This window comes from Gadus morhua, chromosome 6 (genome assembly GCF_902167405.1).
Source record: "Gadus morhua chromosome 6, gadMor3.0, whole genome shotgun sequence".
Classification (NCBI taxonomy): domain Eukaryota; kingdom Metazoa; phylum Chordata; class Actinopteri; order Gadiformes; family Gadidae; genus Gadus; species Gadus morhua.
In genome coordinates this window covers 19,719,903-19,736,900 of record NC_044053.1, presented here as the reverse complement: position 1 = coordinate 19,736,900, position 16,998 = coordinate 19,719,903, and the positions used below count along the sequence as shown (strand labels likewise).

Below are 16,998 nucleotides of genomic sequence, written 5' to 3'. Positions count from 1 at the left end.
GCAACCCCGCTCCCACCCAAAACAGACATCCACCCCCTGATCAAAATACCCCTTAGACATAAGAGGGCTGTGGGCGTTACTATGAAGCGGCCCTGCATCACCCAGACAAGGAGGGTCCTGTTAGCTTTTCTCAGGTCATTCCAAGGGAAGGAACGCTGGCGTTTTATTTTCCTGGGAAGCTGATTGGCTGATCTACCTGTGCTCATCTCCTCCCTTTTGTCCAGCCTATATTGAGAGGCGTGTTTGTTCAGGGTTTGTACTGTAAATCACCGTGGGAACCGAGGGCCCTCGCTCGGGGGCCGTTGTTGGGAGGATTTCACGGCGTGTCCTCATGCTCCGAGGTGTCTCCCTGGGTGAAAGGCTCAATCCTCTTTTTTTTTTGTCTGGGGTGTGTTGCCTCGACCTGGAGATTCACTCACTACCCCCGCCTCCCCCCTCGCTGCTCCGGAGACGTTTTTCATGGCTAGCACATGGAGCGGAGCCAACTCAAATAAGACTTGCTAGTGCCCCTTTGTCAGCCCTGACACTGGTTGGAGTGGCTCGCTGCACCAGCTCCATTCCTCTAGCTGCTGCAGGCAAACATACGGACCCAACCTAGACGGACCGCACACAGTGGGCCAACTAATTGACTGACTCTAGACAGAGGGACCCATAGATGGACTGCACACTGTAGGACCAACTTGAGACATACGGCCCGACCAAAAGACAGACTAACTGCTAGACAGACGGACAGAAGAACAGGCTGTCGGACAGACAGCCGGGCAGTTGGGCGGAAAAACACAGACACGGTATAAACCGTTTTCTATAGATGTTTGAACATATCTGGTGTTGATGGCCGTGTCGCCATGGGAACACCCAGTGGACTGGACCAATGCTGGAGAAGGAGAGAGGAGATGATCATCTAGCTACACAGTGTCAAGTGTACTTGTCTCAAGCGCTCTCTCCTGCCCCTCGTTTTGGGTCTGTTCTGAGATTGCTTCCAATTGATTGTAGGACTCCCAGTTGTCCTTATCATAGTCCACATTCAGTAACGTATTCACATAAATAGCCTGCATTGCCTAGCTGTTGATTTGGCCCGATAATTAAACAAGTGCTAACCAACGTATTCATTACTGTCACCATATATGACGGCTCGCAAACATTGACCTTTGCTCATAAAAAGACCCATGATGTTGTATCAGTTATCCAGGTCTTACGACTTGTTGGCCAACCATTTCATTTTACCCATGTGGGTAAAAGGAAAATAGTTTTAAAGAACAATTATTTAGCATTTAATGGTTGATATTAATTAACTATATAACAGAGTTTAAGGGACATGCCGGGTTACCCAATAGCATGTTGAGGTTCACACAAACTTAACGTTGAGTAAAGCCGCTGGCTCTGAGGGAAATTACACAACATAACAACCCTTAGGATCTGAAGGAGCCTGGTGGTGTTTATCTTGAAGAAGAACACGGCGTGTCTGATTTAATCCAGGAAGCCTGGATTGAAGTAGTTTGTGTTACGGCAGACATCCTTTGGCTGACGCTGAAAGAACGTGCGTCGTGGCAGCTGCGTCCGTGCTTCAATGTGATGCAATAGTGATTGTTCCAAACGGACAACTCTTCATCCCAGTGCGAGTTCTGAAACGCTGATCCAGTCTTGATAACAGCAGGGGTCCATGTGGAAGCCCTGTCGGGTCAATCATCCGATGGCAGACAGCCAGATGTTCATAGCATTCCGCATCTTCACGCTCCAATACTTTCATGTCTACTCGTGGCTGAATCTGCTGACGGCAGCGTATATATATATATATATACATATACATACCTTCTCCATTATTGACCATATTGTCCATAAGGGCTCGTTCCTTGGGCTCGTCGTGTGAATTATGTCCAATTATTCTACTTCATTTAAGAATGCTCGATTCTGATTGGCTGGGAGGGGTGCATTAATCCGGCATATTGCCCGCTGACTTGTCGGTTCTACTTGCTGCTGACTGAGCACTGTAGATCAATACGCCGCTTGTATCGTTTTCTATCACATACATTTCAAACATGAGGTCCGTTGTAAAAATAAACCAAGGAGTGCATGTTTGATCGATCATCATTAAAGCTGACTTGATACGAATGTAACAACTACGTTGTTAAACTAGTGATCAGTTGCAACCTTGTGTGGTTGCTATAGAGACGCGTTACCTACAGTTGAGCTAACGTTATTCACCGTAGTTCTAAAGGGAACTACTTTTCGAGGGAGATGTAGTTAAACAGAGCATACATTTAATAAGCATGCAATACGAATAAGAAAAAGGCTAATTATTAAAGTATATGAATTGTTTTATTATGTTGGCCGGCGCGAAGTAGAATAAACGGAATAATCACCTCAAGGCAGGGCAATAAACAGTTTGATATGCCCGGCTCGTGGACGGCTTACCGCCCGAGACGAAGTCGAGGGCGGTAACCTTCCGCGAGCCGGGCATATCAAACTGTTTATTGCCCGGCCTCTCGGTGATTATTCCTTACGTAATGTGTTTATATTTGAGTGTCCTTATTGATGATCCTTTATTTTTCTCATTGACGCAACTCGTCTGTCCACTCTCAGGGGGATCTTCCTGGACACCATCCTCCCCCGCTATGACGTCAACGGCGTGCGCCCTCCCATTGGCCAGAGGACACGGCTGAGCAAAGGGGACATTACACAAGCGCGCAAACTCTACAAGTGCTCCCGTAAGACTCCATCATGTCTGTAAACATATCTGTGTTTGTTGCATCTTCATGTCGCCGCAATATACACGTCCCTTTTGTCAAGGGGACAGAGAGACAAATAGAGCGGGAGTTGATACATAGACAGATGGCGACAGTGTCATAAACAGGGGGGGAGAGAAAGTGAGAGGGAGAATACATCCTGGCAGTTCCAAGATTTAGTTTACATTGGGTAGAAATAGCCACGCATCCACAGTGGCCTGGCCCCTTGGCTACGGTTTCCTAGGCGTCGAAACCCAGAGGAGTGTAAACAGCACCCAGGGACAGGAAGTTGGTGATCACTGGGAGAACAGCGAACCAACAGCTGCTCAACGAGAACAAGTGACTCAAGAAAGGTTTATGGGAAGCAAACCCCTACTTTCCTCAGTGTAAACGTCCCAGCCTCAGGTCCCCGTCTCCGTCCTGCTATATGCTGGAGAAGAGACCAGGAGGAAGTTTATAGCCTATGCAGCATGCAAGTGTGGAAGACGTAAAGTTCACAAACCTCCAGTCAGTCGCTTCTGTCGGATGAATCAGATGTTTAGGAAAGTTAAATGTAGGGTTTCGGTGAGGAGAGCTCAGCTTTCGGCTCTACGTCACGGTAACTTCGCAGCGAAGAAATGAGGCCGGTCATCGGCCTATTTCAGTACTTCTGTAAAGAAGTGGTCGGTTTGAACCATAATTGGGATGTCATCCATGGGACGGTATAAATATATGCCCGTGTGATAGAGAGCACCGAGTTCAGCACAGGGTGGGAAGACGCTGAGCAGATGATGTTGCGAATATTTTGTGCGTGTGTATGCATGTGCCAGTTTTGCGATGGCTACGTTGAGTCTCCACATGTGTTTGTGGTTGGGCAGTGGAAGGTAATGCATGGATGTCTCCCAGTCCTTTTCATGCCCTCCCCGTGGGGTGTATAAAGTAAGGGGATCGGTAAACCAACGATACCCTTCCGTAACAATTACCATTTAACGGGTAGGTAAAGCCTGCCCGTTTTAGCAGTGGAATTTCCGCCCATGAGATGAGAAAAATATTTATAGGAGGCAACCAAATAGAAGTCAAGGGCTTAGAAAACGCACGCACAGTGGTTCCAGAGGAGCAAGTGTGAGGGGCGTCACCACAACCCACGCAGACTGGCTGGAACGAGCCAGACAGAAAACGACCACTCTGGAAGAGCGCTTTCAGACAGTTTCTCCACAGCTTCATACGTTTTAGACTAAAGCGAGGTAGACCCAAACAGAACGGCTCTAAACTGTTAATTTCACAGAGCTGTGAACTCCAGCGGTAGACGTGTAGGTAACCACTCTCCATGCCCAGTGAAGGGCTCATCCAGTCTCCAGACAGTGATCTTTACTGATTTCCACTCTATGAAAGGAGTCTGAATGGAGCTCCAAGCGCTCAACATCCTCACACACATTTAAACTAGTCCAGATCCTGGAAGTGGAAGGAAATCCTGGAGGCCAAAACGGTGCACAGTACCAGCCGGAAAATGTCTACGGTTTCTCCATCGCTCTTCCTGTTTTATTCTTACCCCTGACCATCGATCCCCCGTCCTTGAGGCGGTGTGAGGAGGGAGAGGCTCGGTGCAGCATGTTCTCTCACGCCGCATCATGTACATAATGTATCTGCTCCCCCACAGGTCTGGGTATTAATAGACTTCCAGGGGCTTAATTTAGAAGACGCTCGGCGGCAGAACACCACACAGTGTCCTTTCTCTCGGTGTGGTGATCACCTGGAGGAGAGGACTGGTGCAGCAGGTGGTGGAGGACAGGGGGCGGGTGATGGTGGGGATGCTGGTGAAGGGGGGTTGGGGTGCTGGCGGTGATGGAGGGGGGTAACAGGCGGCACGTGGACCTTCTTTAGAACACGTTTCTGCTGCTACCCTTCATATCCGAGTGTAGCTGGCCTGCAGCCCTGGGTAGGGGAGGGATTCGCTACGGTGGTTGTTTGTCTGCGCAGCTGGCCCTGGCGGCTCAGGTGTTGTTGAAGGGGAAACTAATCAATTAGTTTGCCTACCCATGACGTTATTGTGTGTGTGTGTGTGTGTGTGTGTGTGTGTGTGTGTGTGTGTGTGTGTGTGTGTGTGTGTGTGTGTGTGTGTGTGTGTGTGTGTGTGTGTGTGTGTGTGTGTGTGTGTGTCAGGATGCGGGGACAGCCTCCAGGAGAGCAGTGGGAACTTCTCGTCTCCTGGCTATCCCAACGGCTACTCGGCCTACATGCACTGCGTCTGGAGGATCTCGGTCACGCCGGGGGAGAAGGTACGTCTGTGTGGCCCCTCACAGAGCCAGAGGCCCCCCACCTAGAGCCCACTCACAGAGCCACGGGCCCCCTGCTCACAGAGCCCCCTGCCTGGAGCCCGCTCTCAGCTGGTAGTTCAGCGCTGCTTCCAAACGTATAATGCTGATAATGACTGAAGGTGTGGTATTTTAAAATGTAGTAGTGGTATTAGTATATAAGCAGTAGTATTGACATGTGTGTGTGTGTGTGTGTGTGTGTGTGTGTGTGTGTGTGTGTGTGTGTGTGTGTGTGTGTGTGTGTGTGTGTGTGTGTGTGTGTGTGTGTGTGTGTGTGTGTGTGTGTGTGTGTGTAATCATGTTCTCTTGGTTTTGAAGATCATTCTGAACTTCACGTCCATGGACCTGTACAGGAGCCACCTGTGTTGGTACGACCACGTGGAGATCAGGGATGGCTACTGGAGGAAGGCCCCGCTCAAAGGTCAGCATGTACATGTGTAGGACGTCTTCTTTACCCTGGCTGATTGCTTTACAGGGCAGATTGCTTTACACACTCCATGGCTGTGGGTTAACAAGCCTCTGCAGCCTGTAGGATAAGTGGAACAGATCCTCAAGCCGTTCTCATGAGGAACATGTGTCCAGCATCTGCGGGCTCCAACTCTAGAGTTTTACTGCCAAGTATTTCAGAGCTGCGAGACGCCTCCATTGTTTCTGCAGTCCTCTGTAGTCGCTGCCGCCCAACATTCAGCCGTTGCAAAACAGCCGGATACAGGACTGATGTGTGTATTGTTATAGCTTAATGAATTGGAGCAAATTGAAACATAGGTTGTGTGTGTGTGAGTGTGTGTGTGTGTCTGTCGAACCAACGGTTTTTCCAAGTTGAACACGGCCCTATTGTCCACCGACAATAGTGTGCAGCAGAAAGTCTTAAGGAGTTCAAGATGTTGCAGTCCTCTATCATTCCCATCTGACTCATCGTGAACCCATATGAGAATGCCACGAATACGCCGCAAATTACTGGAGCCATACCTGGTGTGTGTGTGTGTGTGTGTGTGTGTGTGTGTGTGTGTGTGTGTGTGTGTGTGTCCCCACCAGGTCGTTTCTGTGGAGACAAGCTGCCTGACACCATCATCTCCACCGACAGCCGGCTGTGGATCGAGTTCCGCACCAGCAGCAACTGGGTGGGGAAGGGCTTCTCCGCTGTGTACGAAGGTGAGCAGTAGACCCACTGCTACCCCTCTGTTACCCCCCCTCACCCCTAAACCCATCCCCCCCCACTTTGACTCACTCTTAGACCCATCTCCCCTCCCCCCTGCTCTATGACTCACCCCCTAACCCCTAGACCCCCCCCCTCAGTTACCCCCCTCACCCCTAGACCCATCTCCCCTCCCCCTCCTCTGTGACTCACCCCCTAACCCCTAGACCCCCCCCCCTCAGTTACCCCCCCTCACCCCTAGACCCATCTCCCCCCTCAGTTACCCCCCCTCACCTCTAGACCCATCTCCCTCCTCTGTCACTCACTCCCTGACCCCTAGACCCCCCCTCAGTGACCCCCCCTCACCCCTAGACCCATCCAGCGATATGACCCCCCCCCCCCCCAGAAGAGCTTCTCTAGAGAGATGATCAGCAAGGCTCCTTGGCTGCTGATGCGTCTTGTTCTCTGTATTAATCACTGCCGGCTCACGGCCCTTAACGTCTCCAGACCAGAATGAGCACTATGGGGGGGAGAGAGAGAGAGAAAATGCGTGCATGTGTGTTTGATTATGTGAACAGCATCATCTGGTGCGTTGAGGTCAACGTAGATAATCTGTGTTGCGTAAGCACGGCCACGTCAACCACATGCCGCCCTGAAGGACACGGGGCGTGTGCTGCCCGCATCCCAACGGCGTTTTAACTCCTCTCCCTCCTCCCTGACGCGTAGCGATCTGTGGCGGAGAGGTGCGGAAGGACAACGGGCAGATCCAGTCTCCCAACTACCCCGACGACTACCGGCCCAACAAAGTGTGCGTGTGGAAGATCTCGGTGGCCTCGGGCTTCCACGTGGGCCTCACCTTCCAGTCCTTTGAGGTAAAGCGCCAAGTAGTGCGACACCCACACGTTCCAACATCGGTGGTTGTAAGAGTCCCCGGGAGTCAATGTCCCGCGCGTTCACGCCCGTCTTGAAACTCATGAGCGTAGGAGACAGATGCTCCACTCCAAGAAGACGTACATTTGTCCTTGGATAGCCACTGAAATAGTCAGTGAGTTAAGAGTGCCATTAAACACAATAGGGCTATTTTTCATTCTCTCGCTTTAGAAGCACCGAATTTATTGCTCGGTTAACCTGCAGAGTTGAACTCGATACAAACACCAAAGTGCCAAATGCATCCACCGCAAATCCTGCTGACTGAACCCTGCTCTGCTCAGTGCCACCGCTGAAGTCCGTTCCCTCAGCCGGCCCGTTGAGATCAGTACGGACACCATGAATCCCCTTGCTCCTTCCCACCGGATAGATCGAACGCCACGACAGCTGCGCCTACGACTACCTGGAGGTGCGTGACGGGCTCACGGAGAGCAGCCCCCTCCTGGGACGCTTCTGTGGCTACGATAAACCCGACGACATCAAGACCAGCTCCAACCAGCTGTGGATGAAGTTTGTGTCCGACGGCTCCGTCAACAAGGCCGGCTTTGCCGCCAACTTTTTCAAAGGTCAGAGGTCACAGGTGGTGAACCTTTTTAGGGGGGGCGGGGGGGGGGGGACGGACTTAAGGGGGTATCAACATTTGTTTAGGTCAGTGACATGTTCCCGACCTTTACTTCTGCGAACGTGCACACACACGCACACGCCCACGCACACGCGCACGCACACACACCCACACTGTCCTGTACGGTCCTAACCTGCCCTGCTCTCCGTTCCAGAGATGGACGAGTGTTCCAAGCCTGACAACGGTCGCTGCGAGCAACGCTGTGTCAACACGCTGGGCAGCTACAAGTGCGCCTGCGACCCCGGCTACGAGCTGGCCGCAGACAAGCGCAGCTGTGAGGGTGAGTGCAGAGAAAGAACGGAGGGCCTGCGCCTCCTTTCTCCTCCTGGCTGGCTCGTTTACACAGCCCAGCCCTGCTGCTGCTGCTGCTGAAGACCTCCAGAGAGGAGACGGGGGCAGATTCCTGTGTGTCTTTACTAGGAGCAATGGTTGCTCTCGCCTTTTTACTGTCGCTGCTCTATAACTGCGGTGCTACGTGGTGAATACCCTTTACTGGAGGGCTGTGATTAGCTACAGGTTTCCTTTGTGCTTGTGTCATGTGAGGGGACTTTAAAGCTTTACTGCACTGTTGCACTATTCTGAGGAACAATTTTAAGTATTTACCTTCACACCTGCAAATGTGATTTTATTAGGTTTTCAGTTGAGGTTTCGTTGGATACAGCTCACAAAACACCCTTTAAAACTGAGCCTAAAATACTTAGAGTAAGCACCCTATTTATTTTGTGTGTATATACTTAAACCTAAGGAATGTATGTGTTTCTTCCTTTGTTTAGTGTTTGGTAAAATCATAAAAAGTCTGCCCCTAGATGAACACAGACTTCACTACACTACACTTCCCTACACTATACAGGACATTTTAAGTTGTGACACATTAATTTGATATGAAAAATACACATTTTTACAAATTAATGTGAGAATGCAATCAACCCAGAGAAGGGGTGTGTGTGTGTGTGTGTGTGTGTGTGTGTGTGTGTGTGTGTGTGTGTGTGTGTGTGTGTGTGTGTGTGTGTGTGTGTGTGTGTGTGTGTGTGTGTGTGTGTGTCTAGAGAGGGGGGACGGGGAGGATGGGGCTGCTAAATCTAAACAGGTGGTGGTCTAGTACAGTATATGATTAACATATTGCCTGGGCTCAATGTGGCCAGCTTGACCTGGCTGAAACAGTTACAAAATAAGGATCTCCAGGGTTTTTCAATCCTAAGAATTATTTTGGGAACGTCCGTTGTATGGGCACTGCTGCATAGAGTTAGTCTAAAAACCTCTCCCAGGGAGTCAAAGGGAAGATAAACAAATGACAAACTACCGAAAGCTTTAGCATTGTGAGCTTAACAAAAGCAATAAGCCTACGGGTATATGTATTACATTTTGCTCCAGTTCTATTCAATACCCCTAGTAGACGGTTAAGAGAGATGGTTTTGACCTAGACCATTTAGCAACCCAGGTAATCTCTCTTCTTCTCCCTCCTCTCCCTCCTCTCTCTCCTCTCCCCTCCCTCCTGTCTCCTCTCTCTCTCCTCTCCCCTCCCTCCTGTCTCCTCTCTCTCTCCTCTCCCCTCCCTCCTGTCTCCTCTCTCTCTCCTCTCCCCTCCCTCCTGTCTCCTCTCTCTCTCCTCTCCCCTCCCTCCTGTCTCCTCTCTCTCTCCTCTCCCCTCCCTCCTGTCTCCTCTCTCTTCCCTCCCGTCTCCTCTCTCTCTCCTCTCTCCTCTCCCTCCTGTCTCCTCTCTCTTCCCTCCCGTCTCCTCTCTCTCTCCTCTCTCCTCTCCCTCCTGTCTCCTCTCTCTTCCCTCCCATCTCCTCTCTCCTCTCTCCTCTCTCCTCTCTCCCCTACTCTCTCCCCTCCTCTCTCCTCTCCTCTCTCCTCCTCTCCTCTCTCCCCTCTCTCCCCTCTCTCCCCTCTCTCCCGTCTCCCCTCCCCTCTCCCCAGCGGCCTGCGGCGGCTTCATCACCAAGCTGAACGGCTCCATCACCAGCCCGGGCTGGCCCAGAGAGTACCCCCCCAACAAGAACTGCATCTGGCAGCTGGTGGCGCCCACGCAGTACCGAATCACGCTGCTCTTTGACGTCTTCGAGACGGAGGGCAATGATGTGAGCGCTGGTCTTATTAGGAATAGGCTTGGGGTGGGTAGGTTCTGTGTTCCCACACAGGCGTATTGCTGTTCATATTTCTATTTTCATTGATTTTAGGTCTTTTACGGAAGAGGATCAGGGCCACATGTGATTATTTTTCTGACTTTAATCTCAGAATTCTGACTTCGAAGTCACAATAAAATGACTTCTGACTTTATCCTCAGAATTCCGTCTTTATTCTGAGAATTCTGACTTTAAACACAGAACTCGAAAAAAATATTCACATATGGCTCTAACCCTCTTCCATAGTCTTGGGCTCTCTTTTCAAGGAAATTGGGGTGCATGCTGGCCCCGGTTTCCCACCGTGTACATGCTTATCAACAGAGGGTGAAGATCCAGGGGAAACGCCTCAGGGCGGTGCGCTGCCGTACTTTAACGTCCCCCAACCGCTATCCGCCCGCAGGTTTGCAAGTACGACTACGTGGAGGTGCGGAGCGGCCTGTCCGCCGACTCCCGGCTGCACGGGAAGTTCTGCGGGGCGGAGAAGCCCGAGGCCATCACCTCGCAGTACAACAACATGCGCATCGAGTTCAAGTCGGACAACACCGTGTCCAAGAGGGGCTTCAAGGCGCAGTTCTTCTCAGGTGGCCTTCCTCTCTCACTCACCACACGACCACAGTACGATGACATGTCAATCACAGCACCCTGCACTCGCTTGCAGAGCTCCAGTGTGATGAGTCTCCAGTGAGTTGAGAAATATCCTGCTAAGCTGGTGTGTGTCTCTGTGTTTGTCGCTCTCTGTCTGTCATTCTGTGTGTGTGTGTGTGTGTGTGTGTGTGTGTGTGTGTGTGTGTGTGTGTGTGTGTGTGTGTGTGTGTGTGTGTGTGTGTGTGTGTGTGTGTGTGTGTGTGTGTGTGTGTGTGTGTGTGTGTGTGTGTGTGTGCCTCTCTCGCTCCTCAGATAAGGACGAGTGTTCCAAGGAGAACGGAGGCTGTCAGCACGAGTGTGTCAACACCTTCGGCAGCTACAGCTGTCAGTGCAGGAGCGGCTTTGTGCTGCACGAGAACAAACACGACTGTAAAGAAGGTGGGTTCAAGGCTGGGACCACCCTATTGGACGGTTTTAACTGTGTGTGGACACTAAGGATCAGCCTCTGAGGATCTTATCACAACATCTCCTTGCCCGTTGAGCTAGAGAACTCCCAACTCAGGTGTGGTTAAAAAAACAAAGCCCCATCATCGCCCTGCCATGTTCTGAATCTCCGCCTCTCTGTGTGTTGTCCTGCAGCCGGATGTGATCATGTTTTGAACAGCGCCAGTGGCACCATCACCAGCCCCAACTGGCCCGATAAATACCCCAGCAAGAAGGCCTGCACCTGGGCATTGTCCGCCACGCCGGGACACCGCATCAAAATCGTACGGCCGACGAATCCTTCTCCTTTGTTTGTTCGTCTTCCTCCAACGTGTCTCGTTTTGTGTATCACTGCAGGAGGTGGAACCTCAACTAATTACTGCTCTAATGATCTGATGTCTTCTGGTAGTGCCTACTTGTCTTGTCTTGCTTCTTTGGTGGTTGCTGCCAAATTCTAATTGGGGAATAATGTGCTTCTGTCATCATATTCTGTACAAAACTAATTCTGACAAAACAGCTAGTTTAATTAGTAGATCTTGCCACCAGCGGAGGCAATGTTTCTGTGCAGTAAGCAAGCTCCATCGTCCTACAATATGGTGGATCTCTCCAATTCTTATCTGAATGATGTATTCTCTGGGCTGGGATCGGTCAGGCCTTTAACAAGCGTTTTTCCCTGGGCTGGGATTGGCCAAGCATTTAACAAGTGGTTTTCTCTGGGCTGGGATTGATCAGGCCTTTAATGAGCTATTTTCTCTGGGCTGGGATTGTTCAGGCCTTTAACGAGATGGACATGGAGGCCCACCTGGAGTGTGCCTACGACCACATCGAGGTGTACGACGGCCGGGACGGGAAGGCCCCCAGCCTGGGTCGCTTCTGCGGCACCAAGGAGCCCTTACCCATCACCTCCAGCGCCAACAAGCTGTTCATCCGCTTCTTCTCTGACAACTCTGTGCAGAAGAAGGGCTTCGAGGCGTCCCACTCCGCAGGTACGAGGCCCGGGAGGCGGCAGACGCTGAGGCTCAACGCTCAGCCCCTTGGGAACCGATTCTATTTAGTTGTAGCTTTCTTTTGCATTAACATGTCGGGCATTAACGGATGCTTGATCCAAAGCGACTTACGATAAGTCCATTTGTCCGAAGAAAGAGAAACACTATATTGCTGTCTGTAAAGTAACGATGTTCACAGAACCAAGTGCCAAGCACTAATAATCGCTAGGTTAACCCATTCCCTGTACACAACAAAGATGCTAAGGATAAGATGCTACACAATGTACTATTTTAAGTGTAAGGACGTACAACGTACATAAGTGCGTACATTAAGCGGCAGTTTATCCCATCGAGGTGACGTTAAGTCGGAGCATGTCTCGCCGTCAACCAGCCAAAATAACGCGAGCCGTCATGACAGAGAGCTGCGATCGCGGCCACCTCTCTGCAGCAGGTCGTTCACCAGGCGAGCGTGTTCCTGGATGTGAGCTCTGTTTTCCTCCTCCTGCTCCTCAGAGTGCGGCGGGCGTCTGAAGGCGGAGGTGAAGACCAAGGACCTCTTCTCGCACGCCCAGTTCGGGGACAACAACTACCCTGGCGCGTCGGACTGCCAGTGGGTGCTGGTGGCGGAGAAGGGCTACGGCGTTGAGCTGATCTTCCAGACCTTCGAGATCGAGGAGGAGGCGGATTGCGGCTACGACTACATGGAGCTGTTTGATGGCGGGGACATCAAGTCCCCGCGGCTCGGGCGCTACTGCGGCTCAGGGGTAAGCCGTCGGCCTGGTTGCCATGGAAACACACCACAACGCGCACACACACACACACACACCACCGCCCCCCTCTCCGCTGGAAGCCCGTTCGGAAATGTTCCCAAAAGATATTGATCGAGTCTGGACTGATGCTCCCAACTGTTCTTATTTTTAAACGTCCAGGACGTCTGGTAGGCTTAAGTGTCAGGTGTAAGTGCCTTATTTAGCAACGCCAGATCTATTGTTTACTAGGACTCTAGATATAACATTTCTTCATGGGTGCGTACACTACACTCGGTGTGATATTGATTGCCGGGACACATGAATGTCCAAAGTGGTTTTCGGTGCTTATCTGACGTGCATCCGTTCTTTTACCTCAGATAAGAGGTAGCCGCTGTGATAAATCCCTGGTTGTCTGATTGGAGATATCTCCGTATCGTACACCAGTAAAAAAACAGGAGCTGCTCCTCGCTGAGCCTCAGCCTTGATCCGTTAAGGCGTTAAAAGGACCTTCCTAAACTTCCAGGGGGGTTGGTATTTATATTCCCTCCACTGGGCTCTCTTTTAATCAGCGGGTTAAAGCTGGATGAGTTAAAGCTGGATGAGTTAAAGCTGGATGAGTTAAAGCTGGATGAGTTAAAGCTGGATGAGTTAAAGCTGGATGAGTTTAAACTGGATGAGTTTAAGCTGGATGAGTTTAAGCTGGATGAGTTTAAGCTGGATGAGTTTAAGCTGGATGAGTTTAAGCTGGATGAGTTTAAGCTGGATGAGTTTAAACTGGATGAGTTTAAGATGGATGAGTTTAAACTGGATGAGATTAAACTGGATGAGATTAAACTGGATGAGATTAAGATGGATGAGATTAAACTGGATGAGATTAAGATGGATGAGATTAAGATGGATGAGATTAAGATGGATGAGTTGATGCTAGGTGAGTTGATGCTGGTTCAGTTGATGCTGGGTGAGTTGAAGCTGGGTGAGTTGAAGCTGGACATGTTAAGGCTTGGTGATTTTCCTCTGAGGTCACTTGCCAATGCCAGCGGTACAGGCGGAGGTCTTTGGCCGTTGAGGGGGGTGCAGGCTGAGTTCGCTGGCTGGTGAGGGGGGTGCAGGCTGAGTTTGCTGGCTGGTGAGGGGGGTGCAGGCTGAGTTTGCTGGCTGGTAAGGGGGGTGCAGGCTGAGTTTGCTGGCTGGTGAGGGGGGTGCAGGCTGAGTTCGCTGGCTGCTGAGGGGGGTGCAGGCTGAGTTCGCTGGCTGCTGAGGGGGGTGCAGGCTGAGTTCGCTGGCTGCTGAGGGGGGTGCAGGCTGAGGTAATAGTGCAGGCGGAGGACGGCTCCGTCAAACGGCCGGTGCTCCCTGCGTTCTGACAGCCTGTCAGTGGTCAGTGCAGTGGGGCCTCAGGCTGCAACAGAGGTTGAATCAGGCCTGAGCGGCGCAGCCAGAGAAGAACCAGCTAGATCGGCCAGGCTTCATCCTCCTCACAGGTCACAGAACAGCTTGATTTAATTGACACACTTAATAATAAGTGCGGGACTCCGCTGAAATGTCGTCTCTGTGCTGCGTTGCCCCCGGCGACGTATTTTCCCGCCGCCCCAGGGAGCTGGCTCCGCAGGATGTCTTTTTAAAGACGGATCGGAATAACCTGACACCATTTCAGTTTGATGTATGCTACAAAAAGCCAATTATCAAGACCTCTTTGTTGAGGTTTCTAAATGGAACAATTATAGCGCTTTTATGTAGAAAGAGTGATGAAATAAAGTGTCATTCAAAAAAGTTTTTTAGATTCCATTCAATCCAGCATCTCGATTTGAATTCAGTGTTCGTAAACCCAGAGGAAAACCTCTTTCACTCGCTGGAGTTTATAGAAAACGTTTAGCGGAGATGTGATCCTCGCACAAACAAACAACAACAAACAAGCGTATTGAAACGTGTCGCTGAACGGGCGTGCTGTTAACTGTTTGTGAACGCAGCTCCTTTGTCACTCGTTGTTCAGCCATCCAGCCCCAGCGAAGTGGCTTCTGAGAGCGGCCCCGGGGCCGGGGGCCCTGTACTGGCAGAGGGGCCCCGACTCTGCCGCGGGCGCATTCCAAAACGCTTTTAATCCCCAATTCTCCTGCAGTCGAGGGGATCATAGAGCACAGTAGTAAATGGGCTCTCGGTGCGGCTCGCTGTAAGAAGTCATTAGTTTTGGATTAAAGAGGTTGTTTTTCGCCGCACACACACACACACACACACACACACACACACACACACACACACACACACACACACACACACACACACACACACACACACACACACACACACACACACACACACACACACACACACACACACACACACACATCCACACACACACACACAACACACAGCCCGTTCACACCTCCTCTCCCGTGTGTGTGTCCAGCCCCCGGAGGAGATCTACTCTGCAGGCGACTCCATTGTCATCAAGTTCCGCTCGGATGACACCATCAACAAGAAGGGCTTCCACGTGCGCTACACTAGCACCAAGTTTCAGGACACCCTGCACTCCCGCAAGTGACCAGCGGGGGGCGGAAGGGGTCGCGCGGCGGCGGCTGCGCGGGCCAAGTCGAAGGGCCCCCGGGGACGGCGCCGGCCCCCGGCCCCCCCCACCGCCCAGAGAACCCCCCCGGCCGCCGCCAGCAGGACCAATCAGCAGACACGACGGAACGGCCAAAAGACCAGCGATCGAACCTCAGCTCCCAGGGGCCAAAGCGCCCCCCGCAGACTGTGAGGAGTAAAGCCATTCTGCAGCTCACTTTCCTTAGGGGTTATTTGTGTTTTTTAATTCGGGTGGGACGGGGGGGAAATCCCTTTAAAGGTGGATTTTTTTTTTTTTTTTTTTTAAGTGTGGGGAGGGGGCCGGGTGGGGGGGGGGGGGGAAGCAGGTAGGTGATGAACGACGTCATCCCGTCCGCTCGTTTTTTTTGTTCATTTGTTTATTTTCTATTTTATTTTTTAAATATAAGAAAAAGCTAAACGAGAGAAGAACACTCATTGCCTCCCCAGTAACGGGCCGCAGCAGCCCGGAGGCCTCAGCGATACTCAGGACCTGTAGGCAGGCAGGCATCGGTCTGACAGAGCCCTGCTCCGGGCCTCTGTCAGGCCGGCTCACCACACCCCCCCTGGGGACGAGGAGGAGAGGAGACCCCCCCCCCCCCCCCCCCCCCCCCCCCTTCCCTTCGTTCAAAGACCCCCTATCCATGCCAGGACGGGACGTGCTGGACCTGAGGTTTGATATACTGGATGTTGGTCCGTTGCCTGTAGGTCAGAGGAGAGAGGAGAGCTGTACAGCGACAACACCAGCATTTGTAACCGGCATTGTCCTGAAAGCCAGTCGGCCAGATTCTCATTGTTAAATTAACAAGGAAAATTTAAGGAAGCAGTTATCTTATTAAAGGACTAATACATGAAATGTGGTCCATGTCTTCTGGTTGGTAAACGCTTGCCCGACAACTGGCGATTGCTGTACCTCCATGTGTAAGGTGATGTGATGTGTGTGTGATCAGTTCACATGAGGAACATGTTTTTTTCTTTTCTTCCTCAGATCAAACCAGTTAGCACTTTACAGTGAATTGCTCCAAAATCATAAGCATATGAATTTTTGTGAAATGCAATGCCAGTTCACTTATTTTTTAAATGCATTTTATCTCTTTTTATTCCCTAATTTTTTATTTTTCCAATTGCTCCGTTTAGTTCCTCAGGCATACTTGAACATGTGTGAGTGTGTGCCCTGTGACGCGGGGTAATAAAGATATGACGTTTGTTTCAGTGTTTATTTACACACGGTGTACAATGAAGTGTTTAACTAAGCTGAGCCTGTATTTATTGTTTAGCCTCAGTAGTCATCGTGTCAACATGGAATGCCACTGTAGGAAGACGCTCTGCATCTGCCTCTTCATGTGTATGGATGGCCAATGGCCCTGTGTTCAATATACTACATTACTCTCTCTCCTCGCTCTGTTCATTTCTGTAAGATCAGCCTGTTGGTGGTTCTCCTGCTGGGATGTTTCACCATTATTTCCATGACTTGTATGTCCTTCATTTATCTATTTTAGTGGGTGCTTGGGTGAGACCATTGTCAATTGGTCTAAATAGCAAGTCTTCTTAACAGGCTGTGGCATATTGGTGGAATATGCAAATTCAATCCAAACCAGCCTACCTCAAGGGGGATAACCGAGGTTTGATCCGAGCTGAAAGGTCTTGGGTACAAACCCCATTGTCCTCAATCTACCTGCAGCATCCTTGACCAAGATGCCAAAGCCCTACTTACGCAATAATGACACGGTAGATGCAAATCACAACGGAAGTTGCAGCTAAATAACTAATCAGTAATAAATATGGATTTTTATT

General features: G+C 50.8%; 1 protein-coding gene across 1 annotated transcript in view; it reads left to right on the top strand.

Annotated features, from left to right (window-relative positions):
• Positions 1 to 16,597, top strand: part of bmp1a (bone morphogenetic protein 1a) — a 31,931-nt gene extending 15,334 nt beyond the window's left edge. Inside the window, exons 7-20 of the mRNA XM_030357710.1 lie at positions 2,581 to 2,705; positions 4,863 to 4,978; positions 5,333 to 5,435; positions 6,050 to 6,166; positions 6,876 to 7,021; positions 7,447 to 7,642; positions 7,853 to 7,978; positions 9,619 to 9,779; positions 10,225 to 10,405; positions 10,722 to 10,847; positions 11,049 to 11,176; positions 11,665 to 11,878; positions 12,392 to 12,642; positions 15,032 to 16,597. Coding sequence (XP_030213570.1) covers positions 2,581 to 2,705; positions 4,863 to 4,978; positions 5,333 to 5,435; positions 6,050 to 6,166; positions 6,876 to 7,021; positions 7,447 to 7,642; positions 7,853 to 7,978; positions 9,619 to 9,779; positions 10,225 to 10,405; positions 10,722 to 10,847; positions 11,049 to 11,176; positions 11,665 to 11,878; positions 12,392 to 12,642; positions 15,032 to 15,166 — 2,125 coding nt within the window. The 3' untranslated portion in view covers positions 15,167 to 16,597. The remainder of the gene's footprint in view (positions 1 to 2,580; positions 2,706 to 4,862; positions 4,979 to 5,332; positions 5,436 to 6,049; positions 6,167 to 6,875; positions 7,022 to 7,446; positions 7,643 to 7,852; positions 7,979 to 9,618; positions 9,780 to 10,224; positions 10,406 to 10,721; positions 10,848 to 11,048; positions 11,177 to 11,664; positions 11,879 to 12,391; positions 12,643 to 15,031) is intronic.
• The last annotated feature ends 401 nt before the right edge of the window (positions 16,598 to 16,998 follow it).